General features: G+C 43.9%; 1 protein-coding gene across 2 annotated transcripts in view; it reads left to right on the top strand.

Moving 5' to 3' along the window:
* The window catches only part of rspo2 (R-spondin 2), a 55,230-nt gene extending 32,361 nt beyond the window's left edge, over window positions 1-22,869 (top strand). Inside the window, exons 3-6 of one of the 2 annotated variants that reach the window (XM_070912519.1) lie at window positions 484-627; window positions 913-1,101; window positions 22,587-22,597; window positions 22,768-22,869. In XM_070912519.1, coding sequence (XP_070768620.1) covers window positions 484-627; window positions 913-1,101; window positions 22,587-22,597; window positions 22,768-22,869 — 446 coding nt within the window. Of the gene's footprint in view, window positions 1-483; window positions 628-912; window positions 1,102-22,586; window positions 22,598-22,753 lie in introns of both variants that reach the window. The other variant, XM_070912518.1, reaches the window with a different exon arrangement.
* Window positions 22,870-27,656: the final 4,787 nt, after the last annotated feature.

Genomic DNA, 27,656 nt, shown 5'->3' with positions numbered 1-27,656 from the left:
ATAATCCTCAGTTATGGAAACAGACACAGATTGGAGCAGTGTGGAGTGACAAGATAGCATATTAAGGACACTATTCAGAGCCCCAATGGGGTGTATCTTCCAGTTGCAGCACACCATTAGTTGAAAACGTGAGCTTGTGTGTTTGAATCCAAACTGTTGGATGTCAGTGCAAATTGTTGAAAGAGGTCAGTGTGACGTAACTCTGCTGTTGTGTTTTCACACTGTTGATATGCTCACTCTACACAAGAACAGGAAGATGAAGGGAAAATCTCTGTCAGGCAAAACAAGTTTTCTGAAATACACTTGAGCCCCGGAGAGAAATGATTCACAGGGCATCTACTACTTTTTTTTTTTTTTTGCGGGAGAGACAGTGTAATCCTTTCAAGAACCCCCTTCCCCAAACCCCTTAGCTCTCGATCAACTCCAGATGAGAGCGTTGCTCAGACCCTGATGACTCTCCTCTTTCTCTCCTTCTTCCTCCAGGGTGCAGGATAGAGAACTGTGAGTCCTGCTTCAGCAAAGACTTCTGCACCAAGTGCAAGTCAGGCTTTTACCTACACAAAGGGCGCTGCTTTGATAAGTGCCCCGAGGGCTTTGCCCCGCTGGAGGAAACCATGGAGTGTGGAGGTACGTGAAACAACTTATATATGTTACAAAAAAAGTTTCAAGAGAGTAAACAACCTTGTCTTTTATGACTCTCTTTACCTTTGCACAGTATTCTATAACTTGGCCTGCTTATTTGGGACCAAAAAACCTGCAGCTAAACTGGGACCACACACAAAGAGGTTAAAGCATCCCAGTAAAGCTCCTTCACCCAGTGTTAAAGCTTGACCTGGGGTCTTTGAGTTGCCTCTAAACTTCACTCTGCTGTGGTTTCACTGCACATCACTGTTTTCCTGTGTGTCTCCACAGAGGGCTGTGAGGTGGGCCAGTGGAGTGAATGGGGAGCCTGCACCAGGAGAAACAAAACCTGCGGCTATAAGTGGGGTCTGGAGACCCGGACGCGGCACATTGTAAAGAAACCACCCAAGGACACAATACCCTGTCCCACCATCGCTGAGTCCAGGATGTGCAAAATGGCCATGAGGCACTGCAGGAGAGGTAAGGATGTCATACAGCCACATGTTGATGTGTGTGAGAGAGATAGTCTGTCAGTCAGTCCCAACTCCATCCATGTTCACCTTAAAGTTTACACTACTCTGGTGAATATTATAGAAAACAGCCCACTTATCCCATAGGAGACTCTTTTCCCCCTCTCAGTTCCACCTGTTTCATGTAACCCTCGTACCTTGCACTCAGTCTTGTTTTTTCACTGTCTGCGTTTTTGAGGTGCACGGTGTCGTTTCCGTGCATGAAATATCAGTGTTTTTCCATGGCGGGCCTTGTTCAGCCAGAGCTCTTTTTCTGAGGTATACCCCCCCTCCCTCCCATCTCCCTTCCTCTCCTCACTGGAATTCTTCAAACTGCAGGTTTCCTCAATGGCTGTCTCTGTTTCCTCCCATCAGCATGAGAGATATTTGCGGTGCACACAGCATGTATGTCAGGCCATTAAATGAGAAGTCAAATCTGGAATTTCTCTGTGTGTGAATACAGCGAAGGGAAATATTTTTTTCCAAAAAGTAAACTATTTCTCTCAGACAGTCCAAACACACCATTTGGGGTGATGGCCTCAGTTAGGAGTGCTTTTAAAATAAATGTCCTTTCTCTTAATGTACTTTTTGCCTCTCTTATAAACTTTGGATTAGGATAGGCCAAGTGTAAATATTTAATTCACCAAATAAGGAAGCAATTACAGTGGCAGATTCAGGCTGTCAGAAAAAAAGAAAAACATTGTTTTACAGAAAGAGGAAAATATTCTAACCTCGAGGATTTTTCTCCATTTTTGGCCTGGAGTGTTGAATAGGAGGATCATTTAGTGAAGTGGTGAGAGAGTAAATAAACTTGAAATAAACCCTGATAGTTTCTCATATTTCAGCGCTACCAAGGCAGTCGCTGCTCTCTGGGTTGGAAACTGTGATTCCATGGCACATTTAGCTCCAAAGTCCTGTCCTGTTTGTCAAGGAAGTTCTCCCCCAACCCCTACGTGCCTCTTTGTGACTTTGCCGTGCTTGCTTGACCTTTTCCAAGAAACTTTATGACCTTCTTTAATTAAAATTTGGCATTGTTGCGCTTGGTTACTGCCGTTAATTATCTCAAGCATGAAGTCTCTGATGGGAAGTTGTTGTGAAGTCTAAATTGAGTGCAGAGCAGAACCATTCTTCTTCAGTCCTTTAGAAACCGACAACAGGCTCCCCATGTCCATCTCACTTAAAGCTACTGCTCCCTGGTGCCACAGCCATTGCAAACCTCTCAGTACAGTTTCTTAACCAATCACGGAGTTATGTCTCTGTGGAGGATCAGTGGCCTCAGCTTTGTGGTTGAAAGCTGTACGTAAAAGTGTCACTGTGTGTGCATCTTAGGACTCTCCGGGCTTGTGAAGTACTGCGGTGGCCCGTTTAATAAAGGTAAATTTCAGACTTAGGCATGTGTTGTTAATTCCCCACCGCTCGACCGCTCGTGAAAAAATCCCCACTTGGCAAAAGCCAGTGAAACGCAACACTTTTCAGTTCAAATAAATACAATGTAAAAGTGTAAGCAGCTAAGTCGAAGGGGAGGAGATCCAGTGCCGTCGCATGGAAGCTCGACCGACTGACATTGTAAAATAATCACTTTCCGTGAGTGATAATAAAGCATGGTCCAATGGGACGAGAGGCCGCCCTTTGAAATGCAGGTGATCAGGAAGTGGAGGTTCAAGAAATGGCTGCAATGTGGCTGAGTTCATCATGAAATAGCCTGGAAGGTGACCTTTTAAATTTATACAGATTTCAAGGACTTTACAAGCTCGAGATCCCCGGCACTACTTAAAAATAACAGGCTTTGCAATGCAGTATGGTAAATTTAATCCTTAAATGGGGTTGAGAAAAATGGAACCTCAACATTTAGATTTCATATTCAGAAGAAAATATAAATAGTAGAAGTAATTATGATGATCACTTGGAACTTAAGACAGTCTAAAAATGAACATTTTCATGAGCTCTTCTCACCGGACACCAGACACCAATGCTTAGGATAAGCATAGGATTATATAACTGCAGACCATAAAGATGCTATGGATTAAACGGAGACAGGAAATAAGAGGAAGCAGCATGTAGGTATACACTATTTATGGAAATGCTTATCTGATCACCCTGGCTTGCATTTCTACATATCTACGTGTTTGAATTACACTGGACGTCATTGACAGATCCCTGTCTCCCAGCTTAGCTCGAGGAGCGCAATAACAACACGAATGATCTTCTTCTTTTCCCTCTATGTCGGCAAAGATCTAATCCCTCTGTAAAACACACACTCGCACAGAGAGTAAAGCCCAGATAATGTCAAGAGCAGAGGCATTTTCACAGCGAACATGACGAGTTGTGTAAACCGTGTCTGATGCGTTCCATACAAGTTGCCGATCAGCGTAAACACACTGTATATCACTCGCGCTGCTGGGTTTCATTTGCTGTCCTCAGCCGGTGTCCTGATAATGCACTCTGTCCCCAAAAAGGAGGGGAAAGGTTGTGTGGGGGGCATGGACACACAGTGGCGGTACACTGTCACAAGTGCTATTTCCATCCAACTGTCAAGCTAATTTTTGGCAAACTTTTGAAGTTTGGCAAAAATAAATTGTGACTTTTCCACCAGTTAAGGTTGCACAGAATATTTAGGGACTGTTCTCTGGGGAGTATCGCAGCACTCCAACTAAAGTGGACATTCTGCTTGTATAACAATGCAGGAAGGCTGGAGTGGACAGATATTTCACGAAAACAATTTCAAAACCACATTGGAAATCTTTGTCAGTTCTATCATTGTCACCCAGCTGTTTACGTTTGGTGCATAATTGTCAAATAATACTTCAATACAACAATCTCTAGAGGAATAAGGAAGTCTTGCCTCGTCGATGCTTGGCTAGCGTGTGTGGCGGGCCTTTGCATTGTTCCCTGGAGAGGGTCAGATGCTCTTCTATCCTCTGGATCCCTGGAGTAGTGCCCTGAACAGGCTATAAACAATAAAGAGACTTTATTAATAGCGCCGGAGCAGCTAGCATTGACAGACTGGGTTCCCCCCTCTCTCTGCCTTGTGAGCTGATGGGAGGGGAGGAGAGGAAAGGTGAGAAGAGTGATAACGCTGCAGCCCCCCGGCTCTTCCATATTGATGCCATTAAGGAAGTCCCTACAGAGATTTCCCAGCAACTCCTGTCATCAGATTCACTGGTTTACAAACAGACACGTGACAAGTTCGACTCCTCTTTCTCTGCTTCTTTTTTTTCTGCTGTCCTTCGTTGCCTATCAATCCATCTGTGTATTTTCTTTCTCTCTTGCCCACCCACTCTACTATAATCTTTGAACAACAGCTGCTTCTGCCATGTCAGTGACATTAGATGTTGTGTAAACAACTTAAAATGTTAAAGCTCTCGAAAACTCCCACTCTCAATGTAATCCCTGATTTGAGATTTAAGAGGGAGTAAAGTCCAACACAAACACACCATTGCAACTCAGGCTAATTTCAGTTTCAGACAGTTTGACAAATCGGCTTTCAGATTCTCAGACGGCACAAAAGTCTTTATGGTGTCAGGCCGGAGTGACATTTGTGCAGCTCTGCTTGCTTGGATTGTAGGTAAAAGTACAGTCATTTAAGGGGCATTTGTAGTGCAAGAGGCGGCCAAGCTCAAAGTGAACCCAAACAAGAACAGAAGTTTTACAGTATGAAGTTATGGAACAGTAAAAGTTTATAGCTTAGCAAATTTTGGAACTGACAACAGAAACATATTTAAGACCTGGTTTTCCAGAACAATGCAGTTCAATTTACACTTGAAATGCTTCTACGACTGCTTCTACTGGCCCATGAAGACTCACAGTCCCTCTGCTGACCCCAGGGAAAGAAAAAGAGGGACAGCAGAAAGATGCAGCGAGAGGAAGAATAAGAAAGAAGGAACATATAATGATTATCTTTGGCCGTTGTATTATGTACCTGTACTTGGAGTGCTGCAGGCCTTTGTGGGTGTATTGATCTCCCGTGTGTGTAACCAGAGAAACCCTTTCTGCTGTAAGGCTCGGCCGAGGCCAAGCCCTCCATCTCATCAGTCATCTGAGTGCTTGGATCCAGCCACCACTAATACTGTCTGTCATAACTTCTGTGTGCAGTTTGTGTTTATGCTGTAACTGTGATAACTACCTCTTGCAGCCATGATGCCCAGTCTATTCCCTCTGCCATCAATTTGAAACCTTGGATAAACACGCTTTGTTACACGTTCTGCGGCTGGGGTGTAGAAGACGATAAACCCACCTAGACTCAGTTTACTGCCTCATCACTCCTCCGTAGTGAGACATCTAAAGGCCCTGCAAGGTCTTTGTCTGTATTTAAGGCCATTGGACATGACAGAGAGGCGGGCAGTTGTTTAATTTACCCTAAGATCACCTACAGTCTGTTGCAGGGGACCAAAGTGAACACAGATCCGCCTTGGATCGACCAGACCTCATGAGGATTTGGTTGACTGGTGGGATTTACGCCAGGTTCTGTCTGAAGCCAGTCTGGTTCTGCGGTGAATCCACAGTGCTGTGGACCTCCTGGTCCTCACCGTCTGCAAACCATCTGCTCCAAAGTCTCCGGTCCTGTAAAACGATGCACAGAGCAACATTGATTGCCTCAAATCCGCTCTGGAGGAAGCTCAACCGCCTTGTCTGAAGCGCACACCGCTCGAGACACCAAACAATTCCGGTATCTGGCAAGTCTTTGCGTACGAGCAAGCAGTTAATGCGCGTGCGTGCGTATGAGCATGTGAAACACAATTTTGGTGTTTATACTCTCTGAGCCAAGAGGTTTAAGCTCTGGTGAAAGATGCCATTCACTTCTGAGCATTTTAGTTACGCACTCAGCATGATCGCATCTGAGTCTGGCCTGTGTTTGGCTCGGAAACCCAACATCCAAACACATTTCTGGATGTGTTTTTGTCAGATGTAGCCTTCTACCATCAGGCCAGCTTTTTTCTCAAACAGACGCACGCTTTCAACTCGAGGCTAATTGATGGAGCGTGTTCTTCTTGTCTCAGCAGAGGAGCTCATGGTGCAGTTTGTCCAAGCTGAACAACAATTGAGCTCTTGCTCGAACCACCCCTCTGAAGTCTTCCCAAAGTACTTGAAAACAGAGGTTTGCACTTCTGTTCCTTCATGTACTTATCTCATTATTCCAATTAATGTTCCCCGGGTGTGCTCTACGGGAAGTCAGGACTTTTGGAAGCGAGAGCTGGTGCACAGATGACAAGTCCCACTCTGATTTCTGCCACAGTGGAATGACGGGTGGTGATTAACGGCGATCTCTGGCCTGGGTAATATCACGGACAATCCGGATCAGTTCTTCCCGCCAGCGGGAGCGGAGTGAGGAGCGTTTTCCCAGGACAGAAGGAGAGCACTAATTGGCAGACGCCCTGTCATAGTGATTATGTGAGCCTCACACTGCAGCCTGTTGTGACTGGAGGAGCCACGGCTTAATCTTCTTTTAATAAGGCCGCTCCATAGGGGCTGACACAGTAGCTGGTGAGAAGGCCTCAGAAGTACCCTGCCTCCCTTGGACAGCATGGATGGCCTGGCTCTGGACACAGGGCCTGGGTTAGTGTCTGACTGGGACAACCCCCCTACCCCCTTCCACCACCCACCACATGAGCTTGCATCGTTCATTAATTTAATTAAATGCTGCCAAAATCTGGACGAAAAGATGAAATAAACACACACTACTGTGAAACCGTAAAGCTGAGATGACAGAGAGCATTTTGGAAGCTTTGCACTGGGCTGTAGTGAATAAGAGCATGGGTGAAGAGGAAAGACACATCAACCTGTCATTGACTTGGCCAGGTCTCCAACATCCCAGTGCCAATGGCAGTTATGGTCACCGCTGCGGTCACAGTCACAAATTAACACAAGTTCTGTTTCAGCTATCCCATATTTGCAAATCTCTGTCATAGATTATTCCCCCCCCGTCTTCGCTTATGTTTTGTATCTCCTACTAACCAGTTGAAAATTGATTATCTAGGCCCATGTCTGGACAGGCAATCAACACTTGCTTTACGCTGATGTCCTCAAACCAAACTTTCGGGTTTGTTTTTCTGCATCTCATGCAGTTTAGTGGTGCTAAATCTTCCATCGGAGGAGAAAGTCATTACCAGTAGTCTCTGAAACTTCTCTGCCCTGGGTGCATTCCTTATTGGGGGGGGTGCTGGAAGCCGGGGGAAGAAAAAGGAAGGGGGGTCTCTGATTAACTTCCCACTAAGTGCCCCTGCTCTCTGACCAAAATAAATATGGCTGCTGTCATTTTGTCAGCAACTGTCTTCAGAGAGCAATATTTGAAACACCCCATGATCCTGCTGGCTTTTATATGGAGAATCCATCGTCATACCACAGGCATGAGCCATAAACATGTGGAGGCCTTTCAAAGACCAGGGGGTGGAGGGATGGAAGGAGGGAGGTGGAGGAGGAGGGGTCAGCAGCGCTCACTGGGGCTCCATACTCCACATTATTGTCATCTGGTCTTTTCCAAGCAGGAAGAAAGAGGAGGGGTGTGATTGAAGGTTTTTTTTTTTTTCACACTCTTTGGCCCAGTTGAGTTGTGGTTTTGCTGAACTGCCTTTTGTAGACTTGTGTACACACATTAGATGCAACAGTCCTCTTATTTGTTTGACTCACTTTATTGTGAAGTGTGCGTTGGTGGTAATGCTATTCCCGTAAATCCAAGCTAGCGGATGTAGATATCTTTCTAGAATACATTTTGGTGTTGAATAGATGTGCATTTGACAGCCAGAACATTGCCAAAAGTTGATGGTTATACTCATGACTACAATCTGAATAGTTTTATGAAATCCTGACCTAAATGGATCATTTGTAAGCTTGTTCAGTGGGACTTTCTCAAAGAGAGGGAACACTGCGTTGGTTGCTAAGCTTCCGTTGTTGTCTTCTGGCAGAGGAAATGAGGCATATGGGCCGACATCAACAGCACCATCAAAAACAGACGTACACAAACAAACAAAGTGGCAGCAAACTGGAGGGGGAAAGAGGGAAGAGGAGGGGGAGGAGGAGATACTGTGCAGAAGTGGAATGTTTTCATGTTCTCATGCCCCACAAACGGGAGCTATTTCCCCCCACTGAGCAGTATATGGGCTGATATTGCCCATGACACGGTCGGGGCTGTAAAGCGCTCCCTCAGTGAACGCTCCCTTGATGGGCAGTCTGTGCTGTTACACCCTGTGATTTTTTACAGCAGTCGAGACATGGTCTGTGTCTTTACAGGGATGGATGGCAACAGCTTGTGATGAGATCTTTGAAGTAGGGTTTGACTCCTATACTACTATATGGGACTCTTTCTATAAAATATCTGATGACGACTAGCCAGTGACTTGTGTCACTTGTGATATGATGGAGATTTTGCCTCTGACCACAGTTGGTGATTATTTCCTTATTTTGTATCAGAAGGCTGACTGGAGAAATCTATTCAGTGAGGTGTGAAAAGGATTTTACAGAACAGCTTCAGGGGTGGCAATCTGTTAAACCTGTAATGAAATTTGCTCACCCTGTTTTATAAAATGTAATTAGTATGGATTTGTGTGCTAAGACGGTCTAAATGTAGTTTTAGAGGCTCTTCCACCCTGACAGGCATAACATTCTTGGAAAACATTGAATTTTCTACTTTATTGGAAGTTTTTGGAATGGTGAGATTTAATATCAAAAACCGGCGCCAAATATCATCTGCTTTCTGCTTCAATCAAGTCAAAGAACATCAAGTGCCTATATGGGTCTGAACCTATGTTGAAGTAGGCTCCTGTGTCTGGGCTTCCCACCTCATATTTAGATAACCCATGCTGGTCAGAGTGGGGTCTGTTTGATCGTGCTGCATCCCTGCACCTCCTCTCTCTGTCTGCCAGACCTCCAGTCCGGCACTGCTGCCAGCTCTCCTGTGGGCCGCAAACGCTTTCATCTCCACATCTACACCACACCAGGCAGATGAGGATGCATACACACACACACACACACGCGCGCGCCTGCAGACACACACGTTCACGCAGCCAAAGTGTGAGACACACGTAATAGACACCGACAAACAATAAAACAGACCTCACAGGCAGAACAAGTCGCCACATTATCTACTCTTTTCCTCGTCCCTGTTTCCATTCTCTTTTCCTGTCTCGCACTCAAATGACACTCTCTCACTCATGTATCACATATCGCAGTCTGAGGAACAACATGCATGCCACAGAGGAGGATGTGTCCGCATGGCGTACACTGTTCGAGGCAGTGCTGCATGCACTGGAGTCCCCCCTCTCCAGTGGTCTGGCTGGAGGAGGAAAGAAGGAAGGCGAGGAGCCGAACGGGGGAGCCTGAAAACATCTGGTGCACAGTTGCACTGGCTCAGCCACCAGAAGCCCCTCTCCTCTCCTCTCCTCTTCTTTCCACCCTCCTTCCCTCTCTTTCTCCATCTCTGGCGGGCGTCTTTATAGAGACATCACAGCTTTTAATTACAGCTAGTGATTCAGAGAGAGGCTGTGGCTTCTGACCCACTCATGTCCGTGAGCGTGGACCCAGTGTACAGACATGCAGACACAACAAAGCTGCAAGTATAGGCCTGCCGGCCTTTGGTTGCATGTACGTCTGTGTGTCTGTGTGTTTTCTGTGTGTGTGTGTGTGTGTGTGTGTGTGTGTGTGTGTGAGAGCAAACAGTGACAAATACAGGGGGAGTGCAGACTAAGAGCAGAGCCATTATAGTGGTAAGTAGAGGCCTGGGCCAACTTACCAAGGTTGTAGAGCACGACACTCCCATCCACACCAAAAAGCAAAACTCTAAGGTGTTAAAATTTCAGTTTAACGGAGCGAATACTGGCACAAGTTATTGACCTCAACACGTTTTCTCACCGCATAAAGCACAAGCCTCTATCTACAACTTGTTAAGACAGAAGCCCCTCTGTGATTATAAACGGCTTATTTGCGAGTCGAAAGAGAATTATGAGCAGGGTATTTATACCCTCTGAATTAACACTTTAATCTGCATTAAAGCTAGTTTTAGCCATTACCTTTTAAAGTTGATATGGTTACCTTTGTTAGCAAACAGATGCCTATTTACGCCACATCTGAGTCTTTAGCTGCTATATGCTCCACTGTGTTCGCCAGCTAGTCGCTAACTTTGTCTGTCGTTTGGTGCTGAGCAGGTAACATACAGAGGCTTTATTATTTTTGCCGAAAACAACTTCCTGATGCTGCTGAAGATGATCCTGATGAGAGTGAATCAAAACAGTAAAGTTGCAGAAAGTAAAACCAAAAAAGTTTAAAGATGCTAAAATACTCCGTGGAGCTATGGGGAACGGCAGAATCAGGTGTCTCTGGGGTTTGTCTCTACGAGTGACATTTTTCACATTAAACTTCTGGCCCATTGCTAATGTAGAAACAGTCATTATAGCAGCTTTAAAGTAGAGAAGACGAAGATACATATGGTGTTTAAAATAACCATCTCACACTTTGCTCTTTGCATCTTCATGGCTTTCACTGGAAAAAGTAGGCTAAATAACAAAATACCAGACAATCGTGTAAGCCAAAGTCGAGGGGACTTTGTTCTGTAAAATATGCTGCTATGAGTGTGATATCACTGTAATTGTAGCCAGGTGTATGTGCAAGATGCATTCCTTAACTTATCTTTGGTATTTGTTCCGTTTCAGTGGTAGTGGTAAACGCATAGACCAGTATGTTGAAAATATTTAAATTGAATTTGTATATGACACAATATGTTAACACAACGTAACATGTTAATCCTAACCCTACAATAAATTAAATGTTAAAAAAAACACTGTAAAATAAAAACAATACTCAAATCTTAAAATATTCTATGGAAAATGACCCCTTCCTAATTTGGGACACTCACATTCTGCAAATATTTTACTACCCATGTCTGTACTTGTTCATTTAGTGGTATTTGCATTTAACGCCTCTCCCTCAAATATGTCATTTTCATAATGCATTTTGAGTATTCTGTCATGCAGGAAAAACCAATTATATTGCCTTTTCAGAGGATATAACATGATGGCTCTCCAAGCAAACTCCCTAGACATGATTGAGTGGTTGTCGTAATGAAACTCAACCCATTCCAGGTACCATATCAAATCCCTTCAAACATAAACGCTCCTTCCCGCTGGGTGGCAAGGTTCAGGACCGTGATCCCGACAGGCCTTGAGACATTTCTTTTGGATTAGTGGGAGCTTAAGTCTCACTTTGATTTGATTCCTTTCTCCTTCCCCGGCTGCATCTCTGACAGATGCCGCTGCCTTCTGGAGTACACAAACCTCATCCTCGGCGAGGTGAGACCCTGAAATGACCGTTGAAATTGCACCGTAATCATACACAGCTAAAAACATCAAGAAAATGTCTGCCATATGCCTCAGAGCCCTCTGTTTGTGTTTTAGTGAGTTGAAGGGGGATTATTGACAGGAGTGGGAGGGTAGTGCCTGGGCCGAGCGGCGGTGACTCTTATTGCCTGTGTCTGTGATCAGATCTGTCAGAGCCACTCAGCTGTCTGTCTGCCTGGTGTTTGACAAGTGTTTGATGCAGCACAGGCCTTAGAGAGGATCAGGCCCTTCCTGAATTGGCTTTACCTCTCTCCCCGCGCAACAGGAGCTCTGCGAACACATCAAACACAGCCCCCACCTCCCTCCCTTTCTTCCGCTGTGAACTAATGAACTATTTTTATCAAAAAATATGTGCAGTCCGTCGGATCATCAGAGGAGCCTGAACAACAGCGCCCTTCGAGAGTTAGTTAAACAATCAAAGAAAACAAAAAGCGCCAGCCAGACTTGATTCCCTCATCACTGGCCATTGCACGGGGATTGCGGCATGATCCTGATGGCCCCCTGTCTCTGTTTTAGCGTCTAAGCCCGTCTGATTTAGCTTGGCTCCCCTCTCGTTAGGGTCTGGTCCGGTTTTTGGGACAGTTGTGCTCCATGTCCAAACATGTGAGGGATTTCCTCCTGGGGTTTCCCAGTAGAGAGAAGGGGGGATAAAAGGACTTGTGCAGAAATGAGATATAAAGAGGGAATCATGCCGGACAATTTCCTCCTATATCCTGCCCTGTTCCCTTTCAGACCCACAGAGACAAGGAGGATGCAGACCAGTTGGAATTAGAGAATGAAGAGTGTGTGCACGCACGTGAACTCACATACAGGACTGAAAAACACACGCACTGTTGTACACATGCATGGTGGTGATGGCGGCTATGTGGATCACATCCTCCCCACTTGCTGATTCTTGCGGGAGACACACAGCATTCTTGTATCACAGTGTAGAGAAGTTTGTCCAAGTGTTATGAGGATGATAAGGAAAATTGTAAGATCAGACTTTTATTGCATATTTTCATTTTTACATTACAACAGAAAAGGCTTTTAGGATCAGGGCTATCCGATGTTTGGCAAATGGAAAGCTATGTCGGGTAATGAGTTTGGCTGGGGTTGCTCAACTAATAAAGAGCAGGACAGAACTGCTAACATTGCCCTAAACTCTGATAGCCTCCAGTAGTGGCTTCCACAAAGAGGAGGGATACTACACAGTGGATGTGCTGGTCGTGAACACAGCTTCTTTTTTTCTTTTTTCTTTTTAAACGTAAGCTTGAACTCCATAAACTAATGTTGTTAGTAGATGTTTTGATGATTGAAGTAATAGACCAGCTAGTAAGCTGGTCATGATTTTGATTGCAGCTTACATTAGAGCAGACAAACACACTGTTTAATACATTCCTTACATTTTCTCTTCTGGTTTTGGAAAGTCTATAAGAAGACATCACCCTCCAAACTCGTTAAATGCTCTTACTACCGCCCCATGACCATATGGAGAAATCCAAAGCTTGATAGGCCTGCCGTGCCTTTTTATGATTCCTAAACTGTGATCGCTGTTCGGGGGAAAGAGGTTTAGTGAACTATCAATTATAGACACTTTATGTTTCAGTAGTTTACAGTGTTGACAAGTTGTTTGTTGAAACCCTCACCCATCCTTCTCTCTTCCACTTTATAGCCCCATAGGGGTGCAGAAAGCCCCCTACCCTGGGTGCGCTTTATTTCGTGCCCCCTCATGACTGTGTTAACAACCATTTTATTCTTCTCCATAAAATGAGCTGGGGTGCTGTAATGCAGAGGGATTGTTCGTGAAGACCTAAAGGCTCATGGGAGGGGGCTGAGCCAGGTAAATCCACAAGCAAGGGCCCTCCATTGGGGGTTGACCCCCCCCTTTACTTGAGCCTCAGACTTACATTGTACTCAACAGATCCTGGAAATTCAGATTCACCTCCTCAGATAAATAATAGTGTAAATATTCGTTTAATTGCGGTGTGAAGAGGTTACCTCCGCTGCAGGATGTGCTTTTCCTGCCTTGATCCATTGTCAGTGTGAGGGTGCTTTTAAAAGTGCACAGTTAATCCTGGTGGGGTGCTGGTTTACACAGAGAGAGGAAGAAGATTGGTGAGCTCCTCTGGAGTGAGTGTGTTTCATTCTATTAGTCAACGGATGCCAAGCCTGATTTGCTGTAAAAATTAAAAGGTAGAGTGTTTAAAAGTACACTAAACTGAACTGCCAAGTCCAGCTTTTATTAGCTTTTACTTCTTAATGGCACAGCAAAGATAATGAACTGTATTGAGCTGCAGCGGCAACTGACAGTGCATCAGTGTAAAGACATGGAAATGTATATGACAGTTATATCGGACTAGCTTGAGAGCAGCTTGTTATCAAAGATTGAATAAAAAAAATAAATCCATGCTGGATCTCGTGTCTGTCGAAAATGATTAATTTCATCAGCTCAATGCAATACACTTATCGGAAACTAAGATGAATGACTATCATAACTCTGTGAGACACTTCCTGCTTTATATCACAGCATATGGGAATTATAAGATGGATCAAAGCCTTTATAGAGATCTCCTCTTGATATAGAAGACATGGAAATCAACGTGGAGCGCTATGGCCCTTTTCCATCTTTGAGTAAAGACAAGCAGAGTTCACATCTGTAGTAACTTCCTGGCTAGAATGATGAATTTGCTACTGTATATCCCGACAGGTTTGCTGATCTTTAGATCCGCGGCCACATTTTAAACCCCTCCCTCACATGCTGCAGCTTTCTTCAGCTCACTCCGCCCCGCCCCCATACACACAACAAATACAAAAACAAACAGACCCACACCAGCGGCAACCCTTCAGGAACATCGGCGCGGGGGCCTCCCTTTGATAAGTGCAGAGCTTTATATTTTTCTCATCAGAAATGAAACACAACATTAAGCCATTCATTAAAGTCAACTAAAGCTAATTATCCCTCATTTACCCAAGTGCCCGTGGGGCAGGAGAGCCCCATATACTTAGGCCCAGATGTGTCGATGAGTCAGTCGGGAGATAGCAGACCGCAGAGGGGGCTGCTCGCTTCTCTCTGAGTCCTGCGGTTTCAAGGCGCATCAGACTCAGCGGGCCGGCCGTGATGCCTGTTCACTGCCTGGCTGCTGACGTTACCCTCATGACACCATTGGCTGTGTGAAGCCGCTGCCATACAGCAAGGTTCCATTTAGTGGAAACAAAGTCAATAATGATCAGTTCCACACCTTAATTCAAAAAATGAAGAGAGAGGATCATATCTCACTAGCTGGCCCATTTTCGAAGTTTTGCAGTGGCTAAGTCACATACACAGCAGGCCTCCATTCACATAACCTCTCAATGCTGCAGGGGGCGTACAGCTTTCTGCTGAAGCTAAACTACAAGTCTTTAGATTCTGGCAGCTTCAAGTGGAAGTGGGGAAAAAGCGTAACAGTTGGCAGGATGTCATAGCCCAGAAACCATATAACGTCATGTGATTTAACTCCTCAGACCTAATTTCTTCTTCTCTGTGTCTGGTACCAACACCAGACATCTAGAAAATAATGGCTGAACCGCTTTACCACTGGGATGAGGAAATCTAGCCCTTGCTGCTGAGCCCAGTTGTCTTAGGACGAGGCATCTGCTCATGGCAGTTTAGGAGAGACATTTATATTTGATGTGAAGTTTCTGCGCATGGTGTATATGAAGCGATCACTAGAAATTAATTTGGCAAAAAGGGTACAACAATGATGGGATGCTATTCCCTGTTGAATCCCCATTCTTCAATTCAGGCAGAAAAGCCAGCTGTATTTTTTCATATAAATCTTGCCTGATGCAGCTTTAGAGTAATAAACGTTACATGGATTGGTATGAAACCATCTGGTCCTGTGTGGGGCCCTTTTTTAACTTCCCCCAGTCAAGTGAGTTAGGGCTGCTGTAGTCATTTATAGAGAAACTGGTGACAGTACAGGAAGTGTATAAAAGTGAAATAGTTATTGAAATCTAATGAAACCTAAACGTGAATCATATTAGTTAATACTGTCAACCATCCCTTTTGTCTGTTGTTGTTAAGGCAAGTCGCAGGCTGTAAATTGGTTCCATGATGTAAAATCCTGTTCTGTGTGCGACAGTCGCTGTTGGGATTTTTGGCATTGGTAGCTGGCTAGTTAGCATAGCAAGTAAATAAAGAAGAAATAAACTAAGAAGATGTGATGCATGATTTTGAAGGCGTTGGAGTTGACAGAGCTGGCCTGAGTAACAAAAGCAACGTAACAAATGACTTTTGATGTTTATGAATTAGTAATGTAATCACTTTTTCAATGAGCAATAAGTAATTGATTTAATGTAACTTGCTAAACACTGTTTGCCACACAGATGTTTATAGAGATTTAATGTACACCTAGAGAGCAATACTGTATCGACTTTAGGAGTATTTTAAGGATTTCAGTGCCATGTTGACATGTCGGCATCTAACCCTAACCCTAATCATGCCCCAAGTTTCCAACTTGGAAATCTGACCCAAGGGATTATTCCATAAAAGTTTTCCCAGTACAGTAGGAAGAAGTAATTCCAAAACTTTCCAACATTCATGAAAGTTAGCGTAAGTGTTTAGGTGAAGGTGAGGAAGAGGAAATAGTTCTGGAGCTCAGTTCTTACTTTTTGGAAGTTGGCCTAATTTAACATCTGTCATGGAAGGTTTCTGCTTGATAACCTACCTTTGAGCCCTCGAGCCAGAGGTGGTAACCCAAACAGCACAAGGGAACGCTTCCCGTGCGGTGAAATGCAGCAGAGCATGACTTTGAACTCTGAGTAGACTGATGGAGGAGAACTTTAATGTGCGGGGTCATCGTCTGTTCTGTGGCCTTCCTGGGCAGGTTGTGGCTGCTTCTTGCTGGTGTGATCGACCTTCTCCAGAGGGGAAAAAAACATGCTGTCTGCACTGACCATCAGGCATATTAATCACCGTGTCAGTCATGCATGTTTTTTGCCCGGGACTTCTCCGCTTAGAGACGTTAATCTCCGAGTCGGGTTTTCGCTTTAACTTATTGTCAGTGAAACGAAGCATCAAAGAGCCGCGCGGTGAGCTAACCTGCTTTTTTAATCTCTGTGCAGATCCTCCACCGGGTCATAGATGAGAAAATAATGACCGACCTAATCCCAACATTAGCTTTTTAAATCGGAATGCGTATGTTTTAGATCATTCTCGCCTCGCAGCGTGGTGATAGTAAGCAGAGCATGGGGGGAATAGGGAACGAAAGAATGAAAGAGTGAATGAAAGAGTGTGATCCAAAGTAACCTTGTTAGGGCTAAGTGACGCTGTGCAGAGAGCCTCTTGTCAGTTGGTTGGCAAGATGAGCTTCTTGTAAATGATTGTCCTCTCTGTCAAAAGGCTGATTTCTTTTTTCCTACATCTGACGTCTGTGTCTCCGCCGCAGTATTTCCCAGTAGTGTTCCTCCCAAATATTGTAGCTTTTTCACTCCCAGTCCAGGTCTGTATCTGTTACAAATTTCTGCCTTTTTACACTTAAGCATTATTTTCATCTGTATCAGGTTCCCCTCTGCCTCAGATGTCAAATCAGCCCTCTACAGCATTTCCCTGCAGGCAGGCAACAGCACAAAGCGCCATTAAAAGTTTTGGCCCGCCTCTGGCCTACGCCTTAATGAACTATGGGTCACTTGAGGTCATACCACTGTGTCCCACCTATAAATCAACTGAAAACTATGTTCAGCAGCAGTCTGGGGCCGTGTCAGCGTCCGTAACCTTTTCCCAGACAGAGGAGTTGTCGGTGTGTGAGTAAAGAGAGCACTGGCTGGCTACAGATCCTTTCCCCTTCACAGCATTATAAATGTATGTGTGAGGAGGCCCTTAATGGCTGCTAATCCAATTTCTGCCACTGAAATCAAATCTCACTGGCGCCAGTAGTTCTCTCCTTCCCTCACAAATAATGGCCTCCGCTTTGGCCTGTTTATGAAAAAGACGAGCCGCCAAAAAATCCGGCTTTACCTTCCTTAAGTCCACCCGAATCTTCTTCAAAATTGTTTGGATTTTTTTTCCTGCCCCCCTCCCTCCATGTCCTATGAAAGTTATTAATTGACCGTCTGCGTCGAGTGGAGGGATGGGGTAACAGGAGAGCGGGGGAGAGTTTTCAGCAGTATAGGATCCCATTTACCGTATGTCTTAATGCCTTCTCGAGGTCAGCCATTGATTTTTCTCAAACCACAAGCAATGGAGATAAGATTAGGCCTTCGATTCCTGCACTGCCGCCGGAGCCGTTAGTGGATGAAATCACTTGGCCTGTGCCGACAGTCAGTGCATTGCTCTTTTTTAGCAGGTCATGGCCTCTGTGATTATAGGGTAACGTACACTGTAGATACCCCCACAGTAGCCTCAGGGCCAGCAGAGAAAAAAAAGTCTCTTAGCAGAGAGATCTTCCAAAGTATGCTGGGTGACAAAAAGGTAAATAAAAGCCTTATTTCAGAGGAATACGACGCTGTTACGTAATGCAGACCTTCTCTCATGTAAACTTATGCATTTTCTTGAGTTTGGTCCCCTTTTCCAAAACAAAGATATTAGCTTTGACACAGATGAAGGGAGCTTTGGCTTTGGCTTTGGCTTCCTTCCCCCTGGATATGGATTTGACTGATTATCTTTCAGTGCATCAGTTGGACAAGTAGTCATATTGCCATTCCGCAAAGGAGATATTATTCTAGAGTGCGAGCCTAATAATATGATACGTCTAATAGCGCTTAACTCTTAGTTGGATCCTCACCATGCAGTCGTCTCAATTATTGCTGAGAGCCTCAAATAGCATCACAGGGACACGGAGAGAGGGGGGGGGGGGGAGAGGGAGAATGATGGGGAAGAAAAAGCAAAAGCGGTGGATCCCGGCTGGCTTCGAGAGGTTATTGAGGAACGTCCACCACAGTGCGTGCGGAGGAGTTTAATATTTCTTTGCTCACTGGTTTGGCAGCTGAAAAGATTGGAAATGACACTAAGTATTTCTCAAGCTCCACATAGGTGATATAGAAGCTCACAATCACTGACGCACAGGCATAAAGGGCATGTATATCATTCAAAGATGCTCGCACACGCACACACGCGGATACATAAAAGAATTCCGCAAAGGTCATTTCTGACAGCGGTAAACAACACTCCTACCACAGGCTCTGCTTCTGATTCAGAAATACAAAACATTTTGATTTGCTCTTGAGATTTGTGTTTGTTTGTTTGATTAACTTTTCATTTCCAACTCAAACACAAACGTCAAGCTGGCAGAGGAAGATCGTATCTTTGAAGGAAAACTAAACATTGGCAAAATTATGGTTTGCTGTAGTGATAGTAAATGCAGCCAGAACGTAAAGAGAAGTATAAGGAAGGATTATAATTTTCTGATAAAAGCCGTGCTCCTTTGATTGGATGATCACTGTGCCAGTTCCAGCGCAAAACAAAGACAGAGAATGATTTGAAACCTACTGTGCCTTCCAAGACAAAATTATCTTTACATGCTGTAAGATTTATGAATTTGTTCTTGGTTTTGAAAGCAATTGAGATGACTTAATCATTTCTTTCCAGGCAAATTAAACTGTTTCCTCTGTGAACCCTGGTAATCAGCTTAAGTGATTACATCGGTCGTAAATATGAGATGATGAAAGCTCAGTGTTCAGAGTGCGTAGTGCCCTGAGGAAAGGCTAAATGGGAGTTCTTGGGTAGATATGACCATCTCACTGGGACTGGATCAGATGCTGGGGGAAGGGGCTTATGTGGGGATTGGTTGCCCTCTAGCTGTCAGCATTGAGATTTGGTTATGAAATATGGTCTGAAATTGTTGTGTAGGTGAGTTTATGAGGTGTCATCAGTTAGTTTGGAGATTGATAATGCTGGTATTGAGAAGTCCGATTGGAAGTATTCAGTTTCTGCAGCTCATAACAGTCAGAACTGGATAGCTTCTTGACAAACAAAATAAATCTTCCAAGATGGGTAAGGTTTTCTGTATAGCAGAGCTACAGTATGGAGTGGATGTATCAGAGCTATTATCTACACTAGAGATTGTTAGAATATACAGTATCGTTACAATATCCAGAATCTGGTGATTTGTAAGGGCACAATTTAAAAGCGATGCCTGGAAAGCATCAGGCATCAGATGCGTGTATACAGTTCCTGCTGTGAGGACTTCCATAACATTTCTTGCCTTGACAGCTTGTCATCAACTTGCTACAACCAAAGGCAGAGGAATAAAAAAAAAGCCTTGGAAAGAGAAGCAGTGAAGTTCAGGAAAAGGGCTTGAAGTTTCCAGGCTGACAAAAAGGTTGCAATGCCTTCATTTTATGCCCTTTTAGGCTAATTAACCCCCCCCCCCCCATATTAAATTTGTGGGTGTGTTTGTGTGTGTAGTGGAAGAGATCAAAAAGATTTAGGTCGTCACTCAATTTTGACCAAATACTTTTGTAGTAGTTACGGCATTTTGCCTTTGTAGGGCAGACAAGTCCAGGGCTTTTTCCTGTTATCTCTTTTTCCGTTCACATGCATGTTATATGATGTTATAGTTAAGAGTTAAAGGATGGAAAAAGGAAGCTATAGGAAGGAAGGGATGGAGTGATATGATTGGCCCAAGTTTGATCACGAGGCTTTAAAAAGTTGTCTTATCAATGGAAGATGCCAAAATGTTATACCTTTGGAACTCAGTAGTGTGCAGCTGCTGAATTTGTTTCTTTCCTGCAGTTGTGTGTGTGTATAAGTGTGTGTTGTGAGCGCTGTTAGAGAGAGCGTAAAACTCTTTGGATCACAGATCTCCTGCCCAGTCCTCAACTAGCCAGGAAAAATGCTTTTTAAACTTAACTCTCACATATGTATTTGTGTTTCAAGCAATTGCTGTAAATGCAGGCCTTTTCAGTTTAAATGCAGCCTTGCGTCCAAGGAATGGCCTGCGAAAGGCTTTGCCCGTTACAGAGGGAGTTTAATGCTGCACCATGTACTTTATTGCTGTCAAATGTAATTCATCTCGAGGTTGATTGCACTGAAAGCTGTGTTTATCAGGCACCTAGCAACACTGTTTTGGATGAAAATTACCTCTTTAAAGAGCAATTAGGAAAATGAACCTATAGGCCAAATGCCTTTCAGCTCCAGATTTACTTTAACAAACATTATCATACCGTAAATCACGCAAAAAAATATAATCTAAAGTGGCATCAGCTAAGCAAGTGTACAAAGTCTTCTGGTAATATTTTTCAATTGAAGGGCATGAGATTTTGATGGAGGAGATGTGAAAGTTTATGATTTTAACTAGCGGCTGTGTGCGAGAAACTTTATTGCCATGGCTCCGATTGGCAATGTGACTCAAAATAACAAGATTAGATTAATTGCAGGAAATAGCATTGAGATGGTTTGATGTTTGCATGCATCTGTATTATTCATTGGGAGACCCTATTAGCAGAGCAATATCTCGCTTTCTCATGCGTGTCGGCTTAAACGAGTGAATATTTTCAAATCTACCTCACAGCGTAGCCCTGAGAATGGGAAATAGGTCTTTCGTAAGGGTGCTTAAATGGCCACCGCAATGCCAGCGCATATGAGAAGGCAATTAGAGATTATGCCACATTTTACACACCGTTACCTATTTTTTTTGTGAGAGAAAAAGCTTGAACAAGTGCAGTAATAAGACCCAGAATCGGGCAACAAAAGCCTGCGTTCGGGACTTGTTTTTCTGTAGCGTTTTTCCTGTGCCTCCCCCCTCAGCGAACCATAGCGTGGCTTGTTTCTTTGTGTTCTAGATCAGGATCCAGATAGCGTCTCATCGTCCAAGCCTTACTCCACTTTTCCCCCCATTAGATTTTCTTTTCCCTTAAATTCCCTCACACTCACTCCCCCCTCGCACACATACATCTCGCACACACACCTCGTTATCTTATTTGTGGCCTTGGCAGCCAGATTGTTGCCTTGTGGTTCGGTAGCCAGAGTTTTCTCTGTCACAGAGAGCCGTGGGTGCAGAGCCTCCACCACACAAGCTTCCACGAGAGCAGGAAGTCAGTTCCCAGCATGCCTTGCCCATCCCAGTGAAACCTGGGATGGATTAACCTTGGGCTGGGGGACCTTTCCAACTTGGAAAGAGAGTTATGCAACATCCCATACTTATCTCCCCTCTCCATTGCAGTGACAGTGAAAAGTGTTGGGCTGAACAGAGTTTAAAACTGAGGTTCAGTCCTGAGGGTTGGAGCAAATGAAGACCTGATATGTGATGTTCCCTCATATAAGGTTCACTTCTTTATGTAAAGCGGCCTTTTCATTGGCAGAAGTTGAACAACTTGTGAGACATCACTGTAAGGGCTTTTTTGGAATCCTCCTGAGCCATCAATCCTCAAAGCACACTTTGGTTCTTGCAAGAAGTTTGGAGTTAAAATTTTAAATTTTCCAAGTGGTTATCTTCCTATTCCATCACCTTTTTCAAATGTTCCCAACTCTTGGACAGTGTAATCAAATCCAAGCTCAAGTCCCAAATCCCAAGTACTCCAGCCCAAAATAAGCAGGTTGAGTTCGCGTAATTCATTCCACAGCAGTCTGCTGCATGATTGTGCTTTTACTTACCACTGTTTTTTAGAAGTGGAGCTCACAGGTTATTAATCTGTTGCTAGAAAAGGAATCCTTTTCACCCATCAAGTAACGTAACATTGAAAAAGTGTCCCAATTTTAAGTTTGCTTGATTAATATTCAAGCGGGGGTGCAGTCATCAGTACTACAGCACTGCCCCTGCACTAAAAGCAAATATGCTTAGTACAGCACCATACAGTTGCCAACAATCTCTTTATAGTAAGGCCAGGTCAATGAGGTTAGGAGATGGAGCTGTTTTTTCCGTGCAGATCTTTTCATAAACAGAATGCCTGATAAATGCTGACAGACTGGATTCTTTTTTTCTCATGGAGGCCTCAGAGCTTCTAGTCTCTGTATATAAGGACTAACAGTAGTACACATTTTCATCAAAAAAGCAAAGAATTTATTGGAATACAAGCTTGGTGGATTACATGCAGGGCCGTATTAACCTACTATGAAAATGAAAATAAACTGTGGGCCCCTATTGAGCCCCCCCACACACATTTCCCCAAACCCATTTTGCCCAGAGCCCCAGACACCATGCATATTGCCAAAGTAATTTACAATGAATCAAATCAGGGCCCCTGAGGGTCTAGGTCATCATGTAGTAACATTTGTTAAAGAACCAGACCACATTACATTGAGTAGGACTTTGACATGAGGTTGTCTGAAAACACAGGATGGTCGTTACTTGGAGTGTGGGAAGTACCGATAAAAGGGTTAACCATTCCTCTCTTTATTCCCAGGTGGCTCAGGGAAGCACCGATCCAAAGAACCAAAGAAGAAAAACAAGCAGAGGCTGCGGTTTCGAGCCCAGAACCAGCACAGCGACCACTTGGCCTCTGCGCGCACCAGCCAGTGAGGACTGAAACTACGGACTCCCCCATTGAACAAAGAACCAACGCAAAGCTGCTAGCCGCCGCTGCACCTAAATTCTGACCGACGACTATCACGAAAACCCCGCCACCTCCCCACCTGCCTCCCAGCCCACCCCCACCTCCCCCCTGCCCACCAGGACACAACCATGACTCACAATTGCGTCACTGCAAAAAATATATGTCTAGCGTACGATATCGGTATCAACACACTAAACACATGCTTCATGCCTCTGCCTCCCGCTGCTTCTCCCCCTGCTGCAGTGACCAGCCAGGTGACTCTGCTCTCTCAGCCCCACCCCTTGCCTTGCCTTGTGGACCTTTACAGTTGACATTACTGAACTCATTTCCCGTCATTAACAATGTCATTAACCGCGCAGGGTGATGGAAGACGGAGGGGCAAACCAGAGACTGTGGAGGCGGGAGAGAGCCGGATAGAGGGAGGTGGATAGGAGAGGTAGTGAGGGAGTTGGCAAGCTCGCAGAAGGGGGTGGGGGGTGGGGTTTGAACCAGGGAGGATGACAAAGAGATGGAGGATGAAGAGACAAAAGAGATTTTGGCTGAAGCAAATGATGCTGATGGACAAGAAAATGGCATCTTGAACTGAAAGAGACTGTTTTTTTTGTTCCTATATTTATGTCAAAACCACCCTCACCTTCCCCCAAGGAGACGGCGTGTTCCCATGTGTGGCCTTTCTGTTATGTACATTTTTGAGAGTAATATTAAAGAAATTACCATGCATAGTTGCAAAGTATTTTATTCTCAGCACAAACTGTTTACGTTCAGACCGCTTTATGCTCTAACTGTATAGTGTGGATAAAAAAAAAAGAAGAAATTTAGTTGTTCGACTAGCATGGCAACAGACTCATGTGTACATAGTTTATCTAATTATGAAAGCTTATTACTGTATTTTCAGTATTGACTCGTTCACTTGTTCTAAATGTTTTAGAGATTAAAAGGTTGTAATACCAAGCTACAGATTAAAATGATTAAAAACAAATAATAAACATAGCCGCCACATAGCTATTTCATTTATATGGTATATATTTTGATTTATTTATTAATTCAATTTTGTACTTTTTTTTTTTGCTCAGTGAGAATTTTTTGCCTCATACTGTTACTCTTATATGCTGAAATATTCCTTGAGTTCCTTATAACAGTGCATATCTTTAACACGTGGAAAAGGTTTGTGTCACGCAAAGTGTTGTATTACGTTCATTTGACCTCATCTACTGATTTCAATGTTTTAAAGAAGAAGAAAAAAAGACAAATCAAACTATGCTTTGACATATTCTAGGTTTAATAATTAGGATCAAGCAAATGTATGGTCATAGGACTGCATATGTGTACATTGTGTTTTATTAAAATACATTTCATGTGACTGTACGATGAAGCCTTTCATTATTGTCTATGTCTATAATATAAGTGGCTAAACTCTGAAACTGCCGTTTCCCCTTGTTTCACTTCAGTGTACAATTATGTGATTTCAAAAACATTTGTGAAATCCATCATGTCGCACTGCATGACACAAGTGCTACCTCCAGCCAAAGGATTGGACACGGTCGATTGGGCCTTAACAGCATGACGGCACTGTTAAGGGTTGGTAATTCACTATGACGTATCACCATGAATGGTATAAAACCAGTGCATGTCGTTGGTGGCTCATTCATTTCCAACATCATGGTGTCATGACCTAAAAACATGTATTTGGCTGGGGCACTTGTCTTTCATCACGCACACACATTCGATTGCCTCTTTAAGTGATGCACGTCCCACTTATTCACTTTTATGGTCCTCAAAACATCAAATAAACACGTATAAAAGTCTTCTCTTGGCTAAATCTGCCTGCTACATTGGCAAAGAGAAAATGTTTCAATGCAAGCCACGGCTAATTTAGCCAGAGATCCACACTGTATAATCATTGTCCCCAAAGAGAAAAGCAGAATCTGCCAGACAGCTTATGGATGCACAGTAGCAGATGAATCACGCTGTGTCACGTATATATCACCCTGGGAGACACAGACCACAGTCTTCCTGCTCTGGTTAACCCCCCCGAAATCACACATGATATTTCCATAGGGAGGCTGTCAGTGTTGAAATATTCCTCTCCTTATATGCTCCATGTCCATCTTGGGGCCTAATACATAGCGGTTTTAAGTGCCTGAACATCTTTCACAGGTGGTCAAAGTGGCACAGCATATTTCACACAAGAGGCCATTCGTTTTCACAGCTTAACACTTCTACCAAGTGACATTTGAACTATGGAGCCCCGAAACTGACAAAATGAAGTAAAAGGTTCTCAAAAATATAACTGATTGCATCATAAAACTAATTACAATAAGCTACGTAGCTAAAGCGAACTTTCATCACGAAACTACACCAGCAGTGCATGTAATGATAATCGTCCTTATTCTGCATACCGCCAGCAACAGTATGACATTATGAGAAAAGAGACATTATCAAAGTTAAGTAAATTATGTTTTATTTCATTTAATCAGCCATCAGGGCATCAACATTTTTCTTTCTTGTATTCAGTTAGATTTTTCACTTGACTGATAACCACATATTGGTTACTTCCATATTGCGCAACATTATTGTCGTAAAATTTGTTTCAAACAACACTGCATGAGTCTTCAATGTCATAAAATTGCATATTACTTTCAATAATCGGCTCCATGTAGCCAGTTGGGTCCATCAGTGAAAGAAGCAAAGCAAAAATAACTGTTGCAGGGAATGAAATAAGGCGTAGATGTAGCGAGTTGTTTTTAAAGACATCTGCTGCTGGTTACAAGTTAATGAACGATTCACAGATGTCATCCCCTGGGCCAGACTATCACTGCTCCAGACTGAGGGATTAAACCTAGAGGCTTACGGAGAGGAACTGCACTGAAGTGGATTCATTAAGCACAAGACCACCACTACAGCACACATTGCAGCGTCTACAATGGAAAAAAAAGGGGGTACAAGGAGAATCACGTCGCACATTTCGGAGGAATGGGTCCCTTGATTTCCCCTCACCTTTCCCTCTGACATTAATCCACTCGTTTTTTCTCTACTGCTGTGAGTAACGGGACACTGATGGTATTCTCAGTGTTGTTAAGAGGGTTAGCAGTCATCCACACATCAGAAGGAATGGTCCTCTCTGTGTAAACCACTTCTGTAAACTGTGTGTGTGTGTGTGTGTACACGCATGCCTCTGTATGTGTGTGTGTGTGTTTTACTGTTTGTGCTGAATGTGGTTAGGTGGCTGAGACTGAAGCTCCCTTTTAATCTGACAGAGAGCATTTTCATTAGTTCTGTTGGGTCCTATTATTAAAGCCTGCTTCAAAGGCACAACAAGTGAAACCGCTAACAGGAAATGACCCAGTGGGCTCTACTCTGTATGGATCAGTGATAGCAATCAGTGCTTTTAAAGCAGGTTGTTATGGCATGTAAATGCCTCTATTGTAGACACTGTATGTACCTCACAAGACAGTAAGAGGATAAGGGGAGGGGCTCAGGGACCTCTGCTCTACATTCACATACTGTAGCCCACTGTGAGTGTGCAGTTGTGGCAGTTGTGGCACATGTGACACATTCGTTCCAATGCAGATGGCAGAAATGGAAGTTATGACATTGGTGGGGCAAATAAGATTGCCTGGGATAATAAATGCTGTAATAATTTGCTGCTTTTAATAACTGTATAATGAGCCATTGCTTGCCCCTCGAGTTGAGGGAAATCTGGAATCATTAATCTTCATATGGGTTAGCCACGCTGTTTGGCACGGGCCGAAACGGCAACGAGTAGGAACATAGTGGTGTCAAAGGACAAGCAGATCTTAATATTTTGAGCAAGTTTGCCATGTGTTAGCCATCATGGTGTGTACAAGCCCGCTAAATGGTGGCATTAATGGGTGACTTTTATTACTAAACTCGCCCCTAATTGCAAAACTGCAATCCAAAGTCAACTCGCAATGGAGATTTTGGCTTCATTTGGAGTTGCTAGGTAACAAGTTAATCCCAAAAATAAATATGTTCTTCAATAAAAGCTAATTGTCTGTGACAGTCACTTTGCTTTGCTGCAGAGACGTTTGAAACAGGAAATTGTAAAAAAGGGTCGGAGCTGTGCTGGAAGTACATGAGGATCGCAGTCATTCAGCCCCTCCACGTCTGCCTCACCTGCTGGACAGGAAGTGGACGAGATTCATGGTCTCAATGCTCACCTTGCGCATTAATATCACCATGCTGTGTTTGATTACTTTTTTTTTTCATTCTTGGACGACAAATGGGGGAATATTTATGAGTCACTTGCTGTGGTAGTGTTTCTGCAGCTCAGCTTCATAACAGCAGGTGCAGCCGGGGGACATGGGATTTTTTTTTATCACCATCCATTACGTGGAACAGACAGGCATTTCTATACCGACCCGGTGTGGTGTTTCCTATGGGTGCTGTAAGTATTTTTTGGTTTATTTAACCCTGCGTTCCTCTGAAATGCCTGGCTTTTACTTCTACATTGGGATCCAAACACAACACAAAGCCATTGTCCCTGATCATTTGAGGGGAATGTAGGTAGAGCAGCTCCGTCCTCCCTCTCAGGATGTGACACGCAAGGGCTTTATGACTTGAACTGAATCATACTGCGCACCTTAAACACATTATAGACCGGGCAAATATTTCCTCTTACTGGTGCTCTGAGAGCCATGGGCACAACCATTATATTGGGCTCAAGAGCCAGCTGGTAAGGACAAATCCACAAGGATTCCTGTTTTCCCCCTCCTGACTCTCTGGCAGCCCT

Source organism: Enoplosus armatus, chromosome 9 (genome assembly GCF_043641665.1).
Source record: "Enoplosus armatus isolate fEnoArm2 chromosome 9, fEnoArm2.hap1, whole genome shotgun sequence".
NCBI lineage: Eukaryota > Metazoa > Chordata > Actinopteri > Centrarchiformes > Enoplosidae > Enoplosus > Enoplosus armatus.
The sequence above is the reverse complement of the archived record's forward strand: the minus strand, read 5'-3'. Positions and strand labels throughout refer to the sequence as shown.